The sequence below is a fragment of the Nerophis ophidion genome, linkage group LG08, assembly GCF_033978795.1.
Source record: "Nerophis ophidion isolate RoL-2023_Sa linkage group LG08, RoL_Noph_v1.0, whole genome shotgun sequence".
NCBI lineage: Eukaryota > Metazoa > Chordata > Actinopteri > Syngnathiformes > Syngnathidae > Nerophis > Nerophis ophidion.
The window spans coordinates 38,427,841-38,450,118 of NC_084618.1; the positions used below are offsets into that span (position 1 = coordinate 38,427,841).

General features: G+C 39.2%; 1 protein-coding gene across 6 annotated transcripts in view; it reads left to right on the forward strand.

The window, feature by feature from the left end:
• Window positions 1-22,278, forward strand: part of ripor2 (RHO family interacting cell polarization regulator 2) — a 130,815-nt gene that overhangs the window by 22,333 nt on the left and 86,204 nt on the right. The window contains exon 1 of one of the 6 annotated variants that reach the window (XM_061908510.1): window positions 6,911-7,207. The exons of 4 other annotated variants lie outside the window; for them this stretch is intronic. In XM_061908510.1, coding sequence (XP_061764494.1) covers window positions 7,141-7,207 — 67 coding nt within the window. In that variant the 5' untranslated portion in view covers window positions 6,911-7,140. Of the gene's footprint in view, window positions 1-6,910; window positions 7,208-22,278 lie in introns of those variants that run through there. One more of the 6 variants, XM_061908515.1, reaches the window with a different exon arrangement.

Below are 22,278 nucleotides of genomic sequence, written 5' to 3' on the forward strand. Positions count from 1 at the left end.
AGCAATGGGTCTGTAGAAGAAGATGGCACTATCGACCCTTAAAAAAATTGAAATAAATCGCAAAAATTTGACTTTTAACAGTGACTGGACAACAAAGTATGAATGTATAGAAATTCATACTGGTCCTGGTCGTGTTGGTTTTGACTGCTTACCTCTGGCAATCAAAACTGGTTAAATAAATGTAGCGCTAAATTTGACCAGCACAGGGCAATCAAGCTACACCTTAGGTTTAATTGTGTTAAACCACATGTGTGCAATGTTTGCTGTGTGTATTAAGACTAAACCTTCTATTTTATTTATGTAACATACACAGTAGACATTGTACTTCTGTAATGTTTATATTTTCAGTCTTACAAACCTAACTAAAGGAAGACACATAAATAAATAAAACTGAGAAGAAAAATAAGTGAAGTGAATTATATTTATATAACGCTTTTCTCTAGTGACTCAAAGCGCTTTACATAGTGAAACCCAATATCTAAGTTACATTTAAACCAGTGTGGGTGGCACTGGGAGCAGGTGGGTAAAGTATCTTGCCCAAGGACACAACGGCAGTGACTAGGATGGCGGAAGCGGGAATTGAACCTGCACCCCTCAAGTTGCTGGCACGGCCGCTCTATCAACCGAGCTTCAAAAGAAGGAAAATCAACCATTAATACTCTTTTCTGTTTCTTCATGATGTTAACTATCCGTCCAGCCTCATACGCTGGAAACGAGTAGCGAGGGCAGAATAATGAATTTATTGACTGTGCAGTGTCAAAGCTGATGTGGTTACTTCGTAAATAAGTTAACGCAATCTCAAAGGAATATAACCTGCGGAGGCACTTTCTAAAGAAACATCCAAATTTAGATATTTGGCCCCTGAAACTTAGGGTTCTTGAAACTGTGTCCCCCTTTATTATGTAGTTCAATAGTTTTAAATCTTTCAAAAAATAATTTTCTTAAGAGTGTATAAATCCATTCTATCACTTTTTTTTTTTTTTTAATTCATGATCGCCTCCAAATCCTTAAAAATATGGCCAAATCTGCACTTATGCAGGTATAAAAATCAATAGCCTTATGGAACTCTAGACCAGTGGTTCTCAAATGGGGGTGCGCGTACCCCTGGGGGTACTTGAAGGTATGCCAAGGGGTACGTGAGATTTTTTAAAAATGTTCTAAAAATAGCAAAAATTCAAAAATCCTTTATAAGTATATTTATTGAATAATACTTCAACAAAATATGAATTCATGAAGTTCATAAACTATGAAAAAAAATACAACAATGCGATATTCAGTGTTGACAGCTAAATTTTTTGTGGACATGTTCCATAAATATTGATGTTAAAGATTTCTTTTTTTGTGAAAAAACGTTTAGAATTAAGTTCATGAATCCAGATGGATCTCTATTACAATCTCCAAAGAGGGCACTTTAAGTTGAGGATTACTTCTATGTGTAGAAATCTTTATTTATAGTTGAATCGCTTGTTTATTTTTCAACAAGTTTTTAGTTATTTTTGTATCTTTTTTTTCCAAATAGTTCAAGAAAGACCACTACAAACAAGCAATATTTTGCACTGTCATACAATTTAATAAATCAGAAACTGATGACATAGTGCTGTATTTTACTTCTTTATCTCTTTTTTTCAACCAAACGTGCTTTGCTGCGATTAGGGGGTACTTGAATTAAAAAAATGTTCACAGGGTGTCCATCACTGAAAAAAGGTTGAGAACCACTGCTCTAAACCATCGCAGTAAACCCCAAAGTGGCAGTCTCGGTCACGTGATTGCAACCAGAGCAATTCCTTGTTACACACATGCAGGAGTTGTCTAAATTCCAGGAGGGTGCATGTTTTGCCAGAACACCGGCATCTATTCAGGAGCAAACGGCAAAAAACATGTCGTCTATTCATAGTGCGAGACCACTTCTAATATACTATTCCTCACCCAACTAAGTTTTTTCCACGAAACATTATCACTGCAGGAACAAATAATGGTTAAGCATGCTACCGAGCAGGACGCCACAAAAAGCCATACTTCCCAACCCTCCCGGATTTTCCCGTAGACTCCCAAAATTCAGCGCCCCTCCCGAAAACCTCCCGGAAGAAATTTTCTCCCGAAATCCAGCTGGAGCTGGAGGCCATGCCCCCTCCAGCTCAAACATGCACAGTTCGAAGCTTGAAAGGGAGGATTGCAGGCGGGTCTGACGGCATTTAAAGTCATTTTTAAAAACGACTGCTATTCCTCCTCCTTTTCGACTGGACGACCGCGGAGAATTAAAGTAGGAACACCCTGGAGGCAGAAGTTCATTAAGAGGGGCGGACTCACCGGCTCCCAGCCATCTTTCCGTCACACAGAGAAAGTCAAGTCCGCGGGAAGTGAAGATAAACGTTTTGTTTGTCAAAGATCTTGCGTTCACAAGACCGAACCTGGCGGGGGCCAGCACGTCCAAGGGCGCAGCTAATCCAGGTGGGGCCCGACACACAGCCCGCAGGTGGCGGGGGAGAGGAGCCACGAGGCGGGAAAGGAAGGCAGGAATCCGGCCAGGTGAAAAAGCTCACTGGGACGTCGAAAAACCAACGTCGAAGTTGATCATATCAGTGGGAAAGGGGCAAAGATCCAACAGTGTTTGGCGGTCATACTCAAGCAGTGAGCTGACAGAGACGAAAATAGATGCAAACAACACAAAAACGAACAGAGCTGACAGCGTGGGACGGCAGGGCAAAGCACATACTGGCGCCATCTTCTGGAAACTCGGAAGTGACGTTACTCAAATAGTGAAGGGTAAGGGTTGTTGTTTGTTTTTTTTAACCAGGAAGCACAGTATAGTTAGTAGAACAACTGTGTTTTTATTACCGTGTATTTGATAGGTGCCGTCTGAAATTAAACTATTTCTTTTATTTATATATATTATAGAATAAATATTTATAGCTAGAATTCACTAAAAGTTAAGTATTTCATACACACACATATATATTTATATATATATATATATATATATATATATATATATATATATATATATATATATATATATATATATATATATGAAATACTCGAGTTGGTGAACTGGCTGTAAATATACTCTCCTCTTAACCACGCCCCCCACCTCCCAAAATCGGAGGTCTCAAAGTTGGCAAGTATGCAAGAAGCTAAAGCTTAAATGTAAAGTCGAGGTTATCGATACCTAGTATATTGTAAGTATATAAACGATACTCTAATCACAAAAACATTTTTTTGGTCGTTTTTTGTTATTTTTTACAAACTCAGGGAGTACGTGTCTGCATACAGGAAGACCTTGAGAGCATGACCCAAATGATTTAAATGGGAGCCAATAGTACTTTTTCATTTTGTTTAGTTATTGTGCACTCGCCACTTTATTTTGTTTAAAAAACATTGTACTGTCCCACAAATGTAATACATCATTTGATATACAAAAATACCACCAAATTTTATTAAGATTAACTTTATAAAAATGTGTTATTGTATTCACTTTAGTTACTTGCAATAAAACATTTTCACTTTTATCGACTGTAAAAGTATCGGATCGAGACTTGAAATCGGAACAGATTTGGGGGCCAAAAACTTGGATCGGCACATCACTACTACTGAGGTTAATAATCTCGCAACCGCTACGAACAAATATGTAAAAAGAAAAATGAATAGATGATTACAACAAAATTAGAAATGTAAAAAAATTAGTATGACCGTCTGAAAAAATATTAATAATGAAAACTACAAAAATTCTGCCAGGCCCTACCTCCCAATAGTAAAAAATAAATAAATGAATCAAATAAACATAAAATAAACATCTACACCAGGCGGTGTAGATCCAAGGCCAAGAGGATGGTGAGGGACTCTAGCCACCCAAGCAACTGCCTCTTCTTACTGCTTCAGTCAGGCAAGCGCTACCAGAGTCTCAAGGCCAACACGGAGAGACTCAGGAGGAGCTTCTATCTCCAAGCCATCAGACTGCTCAACTGCACCGCTGATTAACACTCATCACAATTGCACAAAACCGCACGCACAAGATCACTTTACTTACCACTATTTACTGGACTACAATACTCTTCATGCAATGACTGTAAATAATGTACAAATAATGTAAAAACACTTTACTTACTACTGTAATTACAGGACTACAATACTTTTCATTCAATGATTGTAAATCATGTAAAAAAAAATGTAAAAACAAGAGTTTAAAGAAGTGGTACTGTTCCATTACCTTTGTTCATACTACTGTCACTACTCAACTGCCAAAGAACTGTAGACACCTTCATATTTGTTCCTTCCTATACTGTATATACTGTTACACTATTTGATATTGCACTGGTAATGTATTTGACTACTGTACCTCTACTTGTAATGATACTTCTACCATAACTTCTGTGACTTATTGTGCAACTTAATTGTCTTGTAATTAATGTACATCAGAGCTATTCAATTTTTTTGTATTTATTGTATTATATTCGGAAACTTGTGTTTATATCCCACTGTATGGAATATCTGAAGAGCATGGAAAAAAGCATTTCACTGTGGTGTAGTCTGCATGTGACAAATAAACTTGAACCTAAAACCTTGAACCTAAAAAATAAAAAAAGTTCAAACGGTTATCCGGACTGGAACTTTTTTCGCAATCTACATTTGAATTAAATAAATGGAGTCAATCATTCTTTCTTTTTGTCTCTGTGTGTGGAGTCGGGGCTGCTACTGAGCATACTCACACACACAGAAGTTGATGCCGGTAATGTAATCGTTAGCTAATATACTAGTATATTATACTTAAAGTATAAGCATACTTTATACTTTATAGTATACTAATATACAAACCCTGTTTCCATTTGAGTTGGGAAATTATGTTGGATGTAAATATAAACGGAATGCAATTATTTGCGAATCATTTTCAACCCATATTCAGTTGAATATGCTACAAAGACAATATTTTTGATATTCAAACTGTTTAACTTTTTTTTTGTGTGTGCAAATAATCATTAACTTTAGAATTTGATGCCAGCAACACGTGACAAAGAAGATGGGAAAGGTGGCAATAAACACTGAAAGGGTTGAGAAAAGCTCATCAAACACTTATTTGGAACATCCCACAGGTGTGCAAATTAATTGGGAACAGTTGGGTGCCATGATTGGGTATAAAAACAACTTCCCAAAAAATGCTCAGTCTTTCACAAGAAAGGATGGGTCAAGGTACACCCCTTTGTCCACAACTGTGTGAGCAAATAGTCAAACAGTTTAAAAACAACGTTTCTCAAAGTGCAATTGCAAGAAATTTAGGGATTTCAACATCTACAGTCTATAATATCATCAAAAGGTTCAGAGAATCTGGAGAAATCACTCCACGTAAGCGGCATGGCCGGAAACCAACATTGAATGACCTAGACCTTCGATCCCTCAAACGGCACTGTATCAAAAACCGACATCAATCTCTAAAGGATATCACCACATGGGTTCAGGAACACTTCAAAAAACCACTGTCACTAAATATAGTTCGTCGCTACATCTGTAAGTGCAAGTTAAAGCTCTACTATGCAAAGCGAAAGCCATTTATCAACAACATCCAGAAATGCCACCGGCTTCTCTGGGCCCGAGATCATCTAAGATGGACTGATGCAAAGTGGAAAAGTGTTCTGTGGTCTGATGAGTCCACATTTCAAATTGTTTTTGGAAATATTCAACATCGTGTCATCCGGACCAAAGGAGAAGCGAACCATCCAGACTGTTATCAACGCAAAGTTCAAAAGCCAGCATCTGTGATGGTATAGGGGTGCATTAGTGCCCAAAGCATGGGTAACTTACACATCTGTGAACGCACCATTAATGCTGAAAGGTACATACAGGTTTTGGAACAACATATGCTGCCACTTAAGCACCGTCTTTTTCATGGATGCCCCTACTTATTTCAGCAAGACCATACCAAGCCGCATTCAGCACGTGTTACAACAGCGTGGCTTCGTAAAAAAATAGTTTGGGTACTTTCCTGGGCCGCCTGCAGTCCAGACCTGTCTCCCATCAAAAATGTGTGGCGCATTATGAAGCGCAAAATACGACAGCGGAGACCCCGGACTGTTGAACGACTGAAGCTCTACATAAAACAAGAATGGGAAAGAATTCCACTTTCGAAGCTTCAACAATTAGTTTACTCAGTTTCCAAATGTTTATTGAGTGTTGTTAAAAGAAAAGGTGATGTAACACGTGTTGCAGCCATGAAATTCTAAGTTAATTATTATTTGCAAAAAAAATTTAAGTTTATGAGTTTGAACATCAAATATCTTGTCTTTGTAGTGCATTCAATTGAATATGGGTTGAAAAGGTTTTGCAAATCATTGTATTCCGTTTATATTTACATCTAACACAATTCCCCAACTCATATGGAAAAGGGGATCCGGATCAACCCCAAAATGTATTGACTTGTTCATTATCCCATTTCGGACATTACCGGAATGTTATATAAAAATAACTCTCCTCTTATAGGTGTACCTCATGTTGTGTCTGGTAAGTGCATGTGTGTGTGCGCACGTGTGTTTGTTCAGTATTTTGCGCATAGTAGGCGGCACCATGGAGACCACATGATATTATTAGCAACACTACTGAGGCCTTCGATATGGGCCGAATGGAAAAAAAACAGTGTGTAGATTGCAGGCGAGCTGTGAAGGAATGACACGTCAATGATAAATGCACTTAGACACACACACACACACACACTTTCACAGCAGTGCTGCATGTGTGAAAATACAGCAACAAATTATTGCTGATAATCACCAGCCTCTCCACTCAGTGACTCACACAACACACCACAGTACAGTACAGTACAGTACATGGACACACATACACACTGCACTGACCCTCCCTGCACTACATACACACACACTTACTCATACAAGTGCTCTCCAGGCAGCAACGCTCTCACTTCAGCTTTGCACAGGATGTTACGAAATCAGCCCTGTTGCTGAAACTTAGCGAAGGTCGTTGCATGGGAGTACACACACACACACACACACACACACACACGTTGTGAGCTCTGTGCTGGTCTTTCAACTGGAGCGACCATCCTGTCGCTCGTCATCCTGTCCCCCAGAGCCGGAGAGGCCTGGCCTGGACATGATTTAATTTCACATCCCAGCAGAGTTAGAAGGCAGGAGGAGAACGATGGCTGCCGAGGATGTCCTGGATGAGATGATGCGCGAGGAAGCGGAGGACGTCTTCTACGAGGATGGTAGGGCTGCGATGCCGCCGTTTTGTTTAGGGTGCCAGCTTTGGGGTCTCATAGCGCTAAGAGTTTCATTGGTTCCTCCACTTTGCACGCTGTGAATCAATGTTTGTAACTGAGATTAAAGAAATGGTTGTTTGTGGTCTTAACTAGGAGTTACAAGTAGATTTATTTCGCAGGAGTGATTTGATCGATTTCTCAACCTTTTTTGGAATACAGTACATGGATGTTTATGTAATACAATCCAGCTTCTTTATTCTTTTTTTCATTTATCGGTCTTTAAAGAAGTGGTTTGTGCAAAGTTGATTTTTGAACCCATTTTGGAATCCAGTGCTTTTTAGGGTGTGGGTGTTGGTGCCAGGTGTTCATAAGGCATTCATGAATATTATTTTCCAACCTATTTTGCTAGCAATGTTTGCCACTATGTGGGTGTTTTTTATCAGACAAGCCATTTTTTTTAAACAAGAGACAGAGTTAGGTGTGTGCACGCAGTTTTTCTGGCACTATATTGCCTCTGAAGGAGGGCTTTGTGCAGAATGTATTGATTTCTCAGCCTGGGTTGTGCTTGTGCTTGCATGTTTATGTAATACAAGGCCGTTTTGATTGATTGATTAAGGTTTATTTGAAATAGGGACAGATACAAAAAAAACAGACATCTGAAACAGTTGTACAATGTATGCATCACAGTTTTTGTAGCCAAAGCTAATTTACAACACTTGTCCCCAACAACAACAACACACATCCAACATCATTAAAATAAGAACATAAAAAGAATAAGGCAAAAATGAGTTGATAATAACGATAATAGAAATAATACAGACAAAGTGCAAACTAGATAAAAGCCAATTATAACAATAATAATAACACAAAGTGCATGGGAACACGATTGCTGCTCGACTAGCCATAATTGTGTTTGTTTTTTGAAAGTGACAAGTGCAGGTTCTTTTCAAAGTGTCAGGTTAAAGAGTTCCATAGTTGTGGTCCTTTTATTGAAAAGGCAGTCTGGGCAAAAGATGTTCTACGGAATGGAACGCAACAGTTGCCTTTTGACATCGCTCTGGTGTTAGATCTGGTACCACTTTGCAGTCTTGTAACTGCCTTGCAGAGCAATTGGGGAGCAGAGTTATCCAAGCATTTAAAAACCAGTTTGACGTTTTACAAAATAAAATTAGTAAAACTTAAAAGATTGTATTTGGTTAAAATTTGGCAATGATGGTATTGTATACTCTTCTTGTCTAGGACTTTCAAGACGCGGTTATAAAGACACTCAATGGTCTGGATTGATGACTTTTGGTGTGTGCACCCAGTTTCTTCAGATTTTTTTGTCATCAATGGGTCTTGGCATGAACAAAACATGTAGAATATATCTATTTCTCAATGCAGGTCCTTCACTATGTGCATGGCAATGTTGCAATACTGTACAGGCCAGGTTTGAAGTAGAGTTGTGTACTTAATGTCTGTTAAGGCGTTTTTTTGGGCATTCATTTGGAACTGCAGGAGTAGCATTTTTTTCATGTAACTCCTCATTAGAAAAATGTGAATATGTTGATTTTTTTAAGCTATTTTGAATGCAGGGATTTCCCTATATAGGTGTTTCTGCAACACAGGCTCGTGGTTTTAAGTAGAGCTGGACACAACAGGTCTGTTAAATGTTTTTGACGTTAATTTGCAACTGCAGCTTTAACATTTTTCATCTTAACTGTGTTTGCCGGCGCTAAATGTGCAGATATTTTTCAAGCTATTTTTAATGACCTGCCTTTTCATTGGATTTCTTGACAGTAGTGTTGAGTACAGCAGTAAGAGGAGCTGCAATTTTTGGGGGGAATTTTGCCCATCATTCACAAATCCCTGTGTAGGGACAAGCTCAGATTATTTCTCTTGTGTATTCTAAATCACAAAATCACTAGCAAGAGGTGACTAACAATGTAGTTTATGGTGATTTGATGTATTCCGCTTTTAAAGCTCTTAAAAAAAAAAAATCCAAAAAAACAACAATCCATTTACATGTCGTGACCTGCATATTGATCAAGTATTAGCAACATTGTTATTGCAAGAGATAACGCTGAGGAACTACTTTTAGAGGCGTTTTGTTTACAGAGGTAACTACCTACTTCAGCTCTTGACATACTGAGTCAAGTGAGCTGCTGCATTCCCTCTGAGTTGATAAGTTAGTACTAGCCTATAGATCAGGGGTGGGGAACCTATGGCTCTAGAGCCAGATGTGGCTCTTTTGATGACTGCACCTGGCTCTCAGATAAATCTTAGCTGACATTGCTTAACACGATAAGTAATGGATAATTCCGCTGGTAGTCACAGTGTCAAAAATAACGTTCAAAATATAAAACATTCTCATGCATTTTCACCCATCAATCTGGTTTCTACCGCACCTGTTTAAGAAGTCACATTAATGTTAATAATTATTTTATTGTTGGTTTGCTTCAGAATAACAATGTTATTAAAAAGAATAAGAGACTTATTATACTCAAAAAATTTTGGTTTTACTTAAAAATGCACGCATTTAGTTGTGTTCAGTCTTAAAAAAATATTATATGGCTCTCACGGAAATACTTTTTAAAATATTTGGCTTGTATGGCTCTCTCAGCAAAAAAGGTTCCCAACCCATGCTATAGATCGTGCCTATCACTTGAACAGTAGAAGGTTCTGAATGGAGCCAGAACACTGCCATAAAGATTTAGTATATTAAAAAAATAATTTACATTAACATTTAAAAAACACAGTGAGTTTGGTGTTTTCGATTCCAATGTTCATATTTTTGTACAATTTTATTGTTTTTTGTGTGTTTTCACAGGTTTTTATGATCGCTTCTCTCTACAAACTCCGTTTCCATATGAGTTGGGAAATTGTGTTGGATGTAAATATAAACAGAATACAATGATTTGCAAATCTTTTTCAACCCATATTCAATTAAATGCACTACAAACACAAGATATTTGATGTTCAAACTCATAAACTTTTTTTTTTTTGCAAATAATAATTAACTTAGAATTTCATGGCTGCAACATGTGCCAAAGTAGTTGGGAAAGGGCATGTTCACCACTGTGTTACATCACATTTTCTTTTAACAACACTCAATAAACGTTTGGGAACTGAGGAAACTAATTGTTGAAGCTTTGAAAGTGGAATTCTTTCCCATTCTTGTTTTATGTAGAGCTTTAGTCATTCAACAGTCTGGGGTCTCCGCTGTCGTATTTTACGCTTCATAATGCACCACACATTTTTGATGGGAGATAGGTCTGGACTGCAGGCGGCCCAGGAAAGTACCCGCACTCTTTTACTACGAAGCTACGCCGTTGTAACACGTGGCTTGGCATTGTTTTGCTAAAATAAGCATGATGACATTGCTTGGATGACAACATATGTTGTTCCAAAACCTGTATGGACCATTCAGCATTAATGGTGCCTTCACAGATGTGTATGTTACCCATGCCATGGGCACTAATGCATCCTATACCGTCACAGATGCTGGCTTTTGAACTTTGCGCCTATAACAATCTGGATGGTTATTTTCCTCTTTGTTCCGGAGGACACCACGTCCACAGTTTCCAAATATAATTTGAAATGTGGACTCGTCAGACCACAGAACACTTTTCCACTTTGCATCAGTCCATCTTAGATAAGCTAAGGCCCAGCCAAGCCGGCGGCGTTCCTGGGTGTTGTTGATAAATGGTTTTCGCTTTGCATAGTAGAGTTTTAACTTGCACTTACAGATGTGGGAACCAACTGTAGTTACTGACAGTGGTTTTATGAAGTGTTCCTGCGCCCATGTGGTGATATCCTTTACACACTGATGTCGGTTATTGATGCAGTACCACCTGAGGGATCAAAGGTCCGTAATATCATCGCTTACATGGAGTGATTTCTCCAGATTCTATGAACCTTTTGATGATTTTACGGACCATCCATCCATCCCTTTTTTCTACCGCTTAATCCCTTTGGGGTCGCAGGGGGCGCTGGTGCCTATCTCAGCTACAATCGTACACCCTGGACAAGTCGCCACTTCATCGCAGGGCCAACACAGATAGACAGACAACATTCACATTCACACACTAGGGCCAAATTAGTGTTGCCAATCAACCTATCCCCTGGTGCATTTCTTTGGAAGTGGGAGGAAGCCGGAGTACCAGGAGGGAACCCACGCTGTCACGGGGTGAACATGCAAACTCCACGCAGAAAGATCCCAGGCCCATACAATCAATCAGACCCAAACATTCAGCATGGCTAAGAGCAAAGAGCTGTCCAAAGACACCAGAGACAAAATAGTACAACTCCACAAGGATGGAAAGGGCTACGGAGAAACTGCCAAGCAGCTTGGTGAAAAAGGGTCCACTGTTGGTCAATCTCAATCAGAGTGGAGCCCCATGCAAGATATCACCTCGTGGGGTCTCAATGATGCTAAGAAAGGTGAGGAATCAGCCCAGGACTACACGGCAGGACTTGATCAATGACCTGAAAAGAGCTGGGACCACTGTTTCTATGGTCACGGTTGGTAATACACTAAGACGTCATGGTTTGAAATCATGCATGGCACGGAAGGTTCCCCTGCTTAAACCAGCACATGTTAAGGCCCGTCTTAAGTTTGCCAATGACCATTTGGATGATCCAGAGGAGTCATGGGGGAAAGTTTTGTGGACAGATGAGACCAAAATTGACCTTTTTGGTCATAATTCCACTATGCGTGTTTGAAGAAAGAAAAATGATGCGTACCATCCCAAAAACACCATCCCTACTGTGAAGCATGGGGGTGGTAGCATCATGCTTTGGGGGGCGGGGGGTTCTGCTCATGGGACAGGACGACTGTACTGTATTAAGGAGAGGATGACTGCAGCCATGTTTTATGAGATGTTGGCCAAAAACCTCCTTCCCTCAGTCAGATCATTGAAGATGAGTCGTGGCTGGATCTTCCAACATGACAATGACCCAAAACACAGAGCCAGGAAAACCAAGAAGTGGCTTCGTAAGAACCATATCAAGGTTCTGGAGTGGCCTAGCCAGTCTCCAGATCTAAATTCAATTGAAAATCTTTGGAGGGACCTGAAAGTCTGTGTTACTCAGCGACAGCCCAGAAACCTGACTGATCTAGAGACGATCCGTGTGGAGGAGTGGGCCAAAATCCCTCCTGCAGTCTGTGCAAACCTTGTAAAGAACTACAGGAAACGTTTGACCTCTGTAATTGCAAACAAAGGGTACTCTACCAAATATTAATATTGGTGTTCAAATACTTATTTTCAGCTTTATCACACAAATAAATTGTTAAAAAAAATTATAGATTGTGATTTCTGGATTTTTCTTTTTAGGTTATCTCTCATACAGTGGACATGCACCTACTGTGAAAATTTCAGACCCCTCCAGGATTTCTAAGTGGGAGAACTTGCAAAATAGCAGGGTGTTCAAATACTTATTTTCTTCACTGTATATATACATACATACTATCACATTATTACCCTTTCATTTCCCAGTCAATGTTGTAGTTTTGTGTTTTCAATAATTCAGCACAGAGCCTGATATCTCTTACTACATTATAGTACAGGAGGAGGATCAAGTAAGCTCTGTTTCTTAAACTATTTAAGTGTAAGTGTGATTGTTTTATTGTGCTTTAAACTTTTATTATGTTACAAATTGATTGATTTGGCAAAAAACAGTTTGCCCTCGCTCATTAACACGTTAGAATGTTCATGAATGTAGCTTGTGAGAGACGTCATCGTAACTCATTCAATTTTGGTCCAGAGCATATTTTGCTGTATTCATTTTGATGTGTTTTTGCTTCTTATATTTTTGTATGAGATTTCCAGTTCATCTTATCATCTATTATTATACCCAAAAATATGTTTTCTCTTACCCTTTCAATGTCTACTCCGTCTATTGGTATTTGTGTTTGACGTTCCCTTCTCCAGTTACCGAAGAGCATATATATATATATATATATATATATATATATATATATATATATATATATATATTTTTTTTTTTTTTAGATCGTTAAAATCTATTAATATTTATATTAGCTTCTTCTCCTAAACACACTGTTATGAGGGGCCGTTAGGGGCCAAAATGTCAAAAATACACAGCGGAACGACGCTCAGGAGAGCAAAAACGGCGCAAAATGTGAAAAATGCCAAAAATTATCAAAAATACCCACCAGAGTTTGAGTTCCATAAGTTCCAGAAATGGCCAAAATGACTTAAATGTAAAAAATAAACCCAGAGATGTCATGCACAGGAAAGCGGGGAAGAAAAAGGCAAAAATAGTCCAAAATGTGAAAAATTACGAATATTGTCCCGGAAAGAGCCAAAAGTAGGAAAATTTGAAAAATACACCCAGGAACAACGCACAGGGAAGCGGGGAATGTGAAAAATGCCGAAAATGATCAAAAATACCTGACGGTCAAACACACTGTCGTGTTGTCTGCAAATAGTATGAACATTAAGTCCTTTGTAACTTTGCAAATGTCGTTTGTATAAAGATTGAACAACTAACTTAGTATTGATCTCTGGGATGGCTTTTAAAATAAATAATTATTAGATTATTTACAGATCATAATTAATTAATTGTGTTCACTTAACAGCTAATTAGATCAGTGGTTCTCAAATGGGGGTACGCGTACCCCTGGGGGTACTTAAACGTATACCAAGGGGTATGTGAGTTTTTTTTAAATATTCTAAAAATAGCAACAATTTAAAAATCCTTTATAAATATATCTATTGAATAATACTTCAACAAAATATAAATGTAAGTTCACTAAATTGGCCCTAGTGTGTGAATGTGAGTGTGAATGTTGTCTGTCTATCTGTGTTGGCCCTGCGATAAGGTGGCGACTTGTCCAGGGTGTACCCCGCCTTCCGGCCGATTGTAGCTGAGATAGGCGCCAGCGCCCCCCGTCACCCCAAAAGGGAATAAGCGGTAGAAAATGGATGGATGGAAGTTCATAATCTGTGAAAAGAAATGCAACAATGCAATATTCAGTGTTGACAGCCACATTTTTTTGTGGACATGTTCCATAAATATTGATGTTAAAGATTTCTTTTTTGGTGAAGAATGTTTAGAATTAAGTTCATGAATCCAGATGGATCTCTATTACAATCCCCAAAGAGGGCACTTTAAGTTGATGATTACTTCTATGTGTAGAAATCGTTATTTATGATTGAATCACTTGTTTATTTTTCAACCAGTTTTTAGTTATTTTTATATCTTTTTTTCCAAATAGTTCAAGAAAGACCACTACAAATGAGCAATATTTTGCACTGTTATACAATTTAATAAATCAGAAACTGATGACATAGTGCTGTATTTTACTTCTTTATCTCTTTTTTTTTTCAACCAAAAATGCTTGGCTCTGATTAGGGGGTACTTGAATTAAAAAAATGTTCACAGGGGGTACATTACTGAAAAAAGGTTGAGAACCACTGAATTAGATGATGACTTTATCTACCACCTTGACCTCCCAAAAAAGGAAATGATGGAAAAAAGTAAAGGTAAAAATAAAGCCGTCCACCAGACAAATTATTATTTACAGAGAAAATAGGTCAGTGATAGTAAATTTACATTTGATCATAATTGATTGAATATTCATCACGTAACACGCATCCAAAAAGCTCATTAGAGAGGAAAATCCCATCCCACTCGGCATTGTGCCGTCTTGAGCCGATGCGTCTAAGAATAAAACTCTGTGAAGCCCCCACCGGGCGGCCGACCCCCATCGTGGAGCATCATCGGTCGCATGCTTAGAGTTCTCGCTCTTCAAAGGGAGAGCGTCACGTTACGTGCGGCGTCCTACTGTAGCTCAGTCAGAAGTGGGTCACGGGCAGGCATTAACATACATTACACGCCAAATGATGCAATAATATCTGGGAATATCCTCACGCTACGCTAGGAATTGGAGACGTGTGTGTGTGTGTGTGTGTGTGTGTGTGTGTGTGTGTGTGTGTGTGCACGTGCCTTCGGAGATGGAAAAATAACGAGCAATTCTTGGCACGAACGCTTGAGTGGATCTCGTCACACCAAATGTAAACACTGAAAGAGTTTCATAAGTGTTTTACACATGACAGGCGGAGGTGTGAGCGCGCGTGACGGATATTTTGGTTTTTAAAAACGGCCGAGATGGTTACGCAACCGAGCAGGCCGCATGCTCCCTTTCTGGTTGCGCCTATAAATAATCAGTCAGGTTGCAGCAAACAGACTGGGGCTAATGTTAGCTTTCCCTTCTAAGACGACTGCATGCAGACTGTAGTGAGTGAAGGTTGCAACGTTTTTAAACAGCAGACTCTTCGAAGATGTCACTCTGGTAGAAGAACACCCACTCACCCATTTATTTTGACAAAATACTTCAAGGAACTGATTTGAAAAAGTCGACTTGTATCAGGCACATTCACAAAATAGGTTAATTTCTAATCATGAGCGTCTTTGTCAAGAACACACACTGAAAAAAAATCGATAGACAGTGTTCTGCACAAAAACCTTATCAGATTTGGTGTACACACCAACTTCTAACTTCTTGTTAAAACCCCTTGCTTGTCTGACAGGAACTCCCTCACAAAAAAAGGCACTGCATTCAAAGACAGCTTGAAAAATCTCTAAATTGGCAAATGTTGCACTTGCAAACATGGTTACATGACAAATATGTTACTCCTGCAGTTGCAAATGAATGTCAAAAACTACTAACACAGTGTTTTTCAACCACTGTGCCGCGGCACACTCGTGAGATAGATTCTGGTGTGCCGTGGGAGAGTAACCATTTTGTACTCATCCATATCAGTAGGTAGCGGCCGGTAGCTAATTGCTTTGTAGATGTCGGGAACATGGTTTATTCTCATCACTTTATGCAGACGACAGCGTGCAGGTAAAAGGACGTCTAATGCTTAAACCAAAAATAAACAAAGGGCGAGTGCCGCTAAGAAAAGGCATGCAAGGCTTGCAAAACGAAACTAAAACTGAACTGGTTGCAAAGTATAAAAAAAACAGAATGCTGGACGACAGCAAAGACTTACAGTGTGTGGAGCAGACGGCGTCCACAAATTATATACGAAAATGACATGACAATGAACAATGTACAGAAGACATGAAACTTCTACAGGAAAATACCAACAAAACATGAAAATCCACCAAAATAAGAGTGCAAGACAAGAACTAAAACACTACACACAAGAAGACAAAAAAAACAACAAATAAGTCACAGCGTGATGTGACAGTACTTTGAGACAAGAACTATAGTCTTGCATGGGTGGTTATGGTTTTAATTCTTATCCAAAACTTGCGAGAACAACTTTTTATTGTCAATAACAGCTTTTGAATTTAATGTTTTTATGTTTTCTGCTGGTGGTGTGCCTCCGCATTTTTTCAATGACAAAAATGTGCCTTGGCTCAAAAAAGCTTGAAAAACACTGTACTAACAGACTTGTTAGTACAGGGTGGGGGAGGGGGGGGGTAGCGGGGGGTGTATATATTTTCAAGTATTTCTTATATACAGTGGGGCAAAAAAGTATTTAGTCAGCCACTGATTGTGCAAGATCTCCCACTTAAAATGATGACAGAGGTCTGTAATTTTCATCATAGGTACACTTCAACTGTGAGAGACAGAATGTGAAAAAAAATCCCAGGAATTCACATTTCAGGAATTTTAAAGAATTTATTTGTAAATTATTGGGAAAATAAGTACTTGGTCAACCATTCAAAGCTCTGACTGATGGAAGGAGGTTTTGGCTCAAAATCTCACGATACATGGCCCCATTCATTCTTTCCTTAACACGGATCATTCGTCCCGTCCCCTTAGCAGAAAAACAGCCCCAAAGCATGATGTTTCCACCCCCATGCTTCAAAGTAGGTATGGTGTTCTTGGGATGCAACTCAGTATTCTTCTTCCTCCAAACACGACGAGTTGAGTTTATACCAAAAAGTTCTATTTTGGTTTCATCTGACCACATGACATTCTCTCATGTGCTCTCTGGCAAACTTCAGACGGGCCGGGACATGCACTGGCTTAAGCAGGGGGACACGTCTGGCACTGCAGGATTTGATTCCCTGTCGGCATAGTGTGTTACTGATGGTAACCTTTGTTACATTTGTCCAAGCTCTCTGCAGGTCATTCACCAGGTTCCCTCGTGTGGGTGTGGGATTTTTGCTCACCGTTCTCATTATCTTTTTGACCCCACGTGGTGAGATCCAGATCGAGGGAGATTATCAGTGATTATCTTGTATGTCTTCCATTTTCTCATAATTGCTCACACAGTTGATTTTTTCACACCAAGCTGCTTGCCTATTGTAGATTCACTCTTCCCAGTCTGGTGCAGGTCTACAATTCTTTTCCTGGTGTCCTTCGACAGCTCTTTGGTTTTGGCCATAGTGGAGTTTGGAGTCTGACTGTTTGAGGCTGTGGAGAGTTGTCTTTTATAGTGATAACGAGTTCAAACGGGTTCCATTAATACAGGTCATGAGTGGAGGACAGAAGAGCTTCTTAAAGAAGAAGTTACAGGTCTGTGAGAGCCAGAGATCTTCCTTGTTTGAAGTGGCCAAATACTTATTTTTCACCATAATTTACAAATAAATTCTTTAAAATTCCTACAATGTGAATTCCTGGATTTTTTTTTCACATTCTGTCTCTCACAGTTGAAGTGTACCTATGATGAAAATTACAGACCTCTGTCATCATTTTAAGTGTGAGAACTTGCACAATCGGTGGCTGACTAAATACATTTTTGCCCCACTGTGTGTGTATATATATATATATATATATATATATATATATATATATATATATATATATATATATATATATATATATATATATAAATACAAATAATCCCTTCAAAATTTGCAGGCAGCATACCCCTTCCCCTTCGAGCTGTCCTGGATGAATTAAAAATTATTTTTTCAATCATTTTGGAACTTGCAAGCGTACTTTTTCTTCTTAATCGTCGTCGCCATGTCTCTTCTTCGTTCTTCTGCTTCGTCTCTGTTGTGTTTTTGGACATTACTACTTGCCGTAGTTTTGAAGCAATGCATGATGGGAATCCGGATGTTGTGTGTCAATATATCAACGTGCAGTGTAGAACATGCTTCTATACTGCCGTATAGAAGTATGTTCTATACGGCAGCCAACAAATATGTTTCTCAGCTGTGGTTCGTATGGGCTGCAGTAGTTCTCTGGGGTGACTCGGTTGGTAGAGCAGCCGTGCCAGAAGCTTGAAGGTTCCAGGTTCAGTCCCCGCTTCCGCCATCTTAGTCAATGCCGTTGTGTCCTTGGGCAAGACACTTTACCCACCTGCTCCCAGTGCCACCCACACTGGTTTGAAATGTAACTTTAAGATGTTGATAATGGGTTTCACTATGTAAAGTGCTTTGAGTCTCTAGAGAAAAATCAATATATAATTATAATTCTTCACTTTACTTCAGTTGTAATACACTTTTCCGCCACTTGTAGCAGTAATGACAATATCAAATATCAAAGATTTGGGACGGCGTTGTGCGGTTGGCAGAGTGGCCGTGCCAGCAACCTGAGGGTTCCTGGTTCAATCCCCACCTTCTACCAACCTAGTCACTGCCGCTGTGTCCTTGGGCAAGACACTTTAACCACCTGCTCCCAGTGCCACCCACACTGGTTTAAATGTCATTTAGATATTGGGTTTCACTATGGAAATCGCTTTGAGTCACTAGAGAATAGTGCTATATAGATATAATTCACAAAAAAACAAACAGAAGAAGTCTGGAGCTAAAGTCATAGAGCAGTTTCTTAAGAATGTATTTATTTTCGCACAACATTTTTTATTTTCATCAGTTTGTATATGTGCTTTTTACTTTGAAATATATATGGTTAGTATTTATTTTTGTAATTAGCCTGACCTAAGCCTTGATAATAATCATTGTGATGAACACATGATTTCATATTATTTGAAACGATCTCCTGTTTAACTGTAAATAGGTTAACTATAGTACTTTTTACCTAAGTCGAGACAGATATAACAGAAAATGCAATCAGCCATGAGAAAAAAATGATTACTAGCATTCAATGCAATTATTTAGAAATAACTTAGGATGTATCTTTATCAGAAATACTTTCTACAAAAATAAGCCAAAACATTCATAAAGTTACTTGTTGTATATTTGAAAACCTAAATTAATTTTTTTAAGTATTTTTTTCAATATCAGTAAAATGTGCAGGTGTACCTCCAGGTATTTCCTTGTTTATGTGTGTTTGTAATTATTGAATACAATTTAAATCAAGGGCTTCACGGTGGCAGAGGGGTTAGTGTGTCTGCCTCACAATACGAAGGTCCTGCAGTCCTGGGTTCAATCCCAGGCTCGGGATCTTTCCGTGTGGAGTTTGCATGTTCTCCCCGTGAATGCGTGGGTTCCCTTCGGGTACTCCGGCTTCCTCCCACCTCCAAAGACATGCACCTGGGGATAGGTTGATTGGCAACATTAAATGGTCCCTAGTGTGTGAATGTGAGTGTGAATGTTGTCTATCTGTGATGGCCCTGTGATGAGGTGGCGACTTGTCCAGGGTGTACCCTGCCTTCCGCCCGATTGTAGCTGTGATAGGCGCCAGCGCCCCCCGCGACCCCAAAATGGAATAAGCGGTAGAAAATGGATGGGAATTTAAATCAAGAGTAAGATTAATAATTCAGCGTGAATATTTGAGTGGGTACTGGGCCCCTCTGCATTGGAAAAGTTGGGTCCCAACATCAAAAAGGTTAAAAACCCCTGCCATAGCGGCCTCGGCTAATGCTAATTTAATAAGCAAAGGTTGCTTGCTACTGTTTTACGAGGAATATTTTTTGACTTAATAGTCATTTTTTATGTTAAGTTTGTGCTTTTTAACACTGTGTCATAAAGGACGTTGTTTAATTTGGAGCCCATTTAAAAGATGTTAGCAAACAGAAGTCTGAGGCTGCTTTCTAACATCTATTTTCAGCCGTTTAACCTAAATTGATAAATTTAAGGACACTTAAATGTTTCATTTAACATTTTCCTGTGACCAATCCCTGGGGGAAAAGAGTTAAAAAGTCATGAGTGCAGTGGCGCCGCCTCCTTGACAACAAAACACAATGACCTCTTTAGAAACAGCTTCCTCTTTTAAAGTTATTTAAAAGCTCCCGTGTGTTTGGTTGCTAGCAAACAGTTAGGAGTTTGTCCCACCAGGAAGTGGCAGCATTAAGACCTCATAAGAGCGATGGCGCTGTGTTTGGTTTCTAAATATTAAGTGCTTTAAGCATGAAGAGAGCTTCTTTATGCGGGGTTTCACTCCATTTTCAGCAACAATTTGCTTTGACTCGCTTCCTTTGTTGGGGTCTGCAATAGGATGCTCCTCTGTCGCCTCCTTGCCCAATTACCTGACAAAAGCGCTAAATGCTGCGCTTGTTTGTTTGCCTTCTTCAACATTCCTTCTGGCCCAGACACTTTTTTGGCTCCCGTTGAGCTGCGAGTTAGATGCTTTCAGATCCCAAAAACCCAGAGGGCAAAGGAATTATGCGATGACGGGTACTTACCACATGACGTAACCGCCGTGATAAAGGGTTTTTGATGCCCAAGGGCTCGTCTCTACTTTTTTTGGGCCACGTCCTAACAGGCCACAGCCTGCGACAACCATCATTTTGAGGAATGCTGGTGTTTGTCGCATGCCGGCATTTTCATTTTCTATCCCTGTAAAAAATGCATTGGCAGGTTGTCAAGTGAGAGCCACAGCAGCAGGTGGCACTATAACCGCCATTTAGCCAAAATATGTCTTAAAAGATGTTTTGCTGAACTCTTAACTCTCCTGCTACAACCCCTTGACTGTAAACACAATTAGCCAATCTGAAGCCGGAAGAAAGTTATTTCCTGAAAAAGGCCAAGGGAGAATCATTGTGTAGATTAGTGAAGTCACTCATTAAACATCACTTGACTATAAAGACAAACAAAAGTTCACATATCCATCCATCCATCCATTTCTACCGCTTATTCCCTTTGGGGTCCCGGGGGGCGCTAGTGTCTATCTCAGCTACAATCGGGCGGAAGGCGGTGTACACCCTGGACAAGTCGGCACCTCATCACAGGACCAACATAGATAGACAAACAACATTCACACTCACATTCACACACTAGGGCCAATTTAGTGTTGCCAATCAACCTATACCCAGGTGCAAACATATGCACTAACCAATATTTTGGTCAACAAAGCTAAGATAGGCAAAACTTGGCATATATATATTTTGCCCTGTCCAGCTACTCAGGCAAATCATATTGATAATGTAGATACCCATATTCATCCTTCCACTTCCTACCGCTTGTTCCTCTCGGGGCCGCCGGCATACTTGCCAACCTTGAGACCTCCGATTTCGGGAGGTGGGGGGCGTGGTCGTGGTTGGGGGCGTTGTCAAGAGGGGAAAAGTATATTTACAGCTAGAATTCATCAAGTCAAGTATTTCATATATATATATATATATATATATATATATATATATATATATATATATATATATATATATATATATATATATATATATAAAATACTTGACTTTCAGTGAATACTATATATATATATATTATATATATATATATATATATATATATATATATATATATATATATATATATATGTATAAAAGAAATACTTGAATTTCAGTGTTCATTTATTTACACATATACACACACATAACACTCATCTACTCATTGTTGAGTTAAGGGTTGAATTGTCCATCCTTGTTCTATTCTCTGACACTATTTTTCTAACCATACTGAATGCCCTCTCTGATGATGCATTGCTGTGTGACAGGCACAAAAGTGCTTTCATCAAATGCACTAGAGTCTGGAATCTTCCATGACTCTATAGCATGGGCCAAAACCGGTCAATCTTTGCTTCCTGAGGCTGATCTTAACTGCCAAACACTTGGTAGTCCACTACTTCTTCCCGGAGGCTATCAAGGTCCGATCGCAGCTGCGGCTTGGAACTTACAAGCATATTTCTTCATCTTACTCGTCGTCGGCGTCGCTACGGCTGTATCTTCCTCGTTTTTCTGCTTCGTCTCCTTGCTGTGTGCGCAGTTGTGCACTGCACTCTCTAAAAGCCGTAGATGTTATTGTCACATATG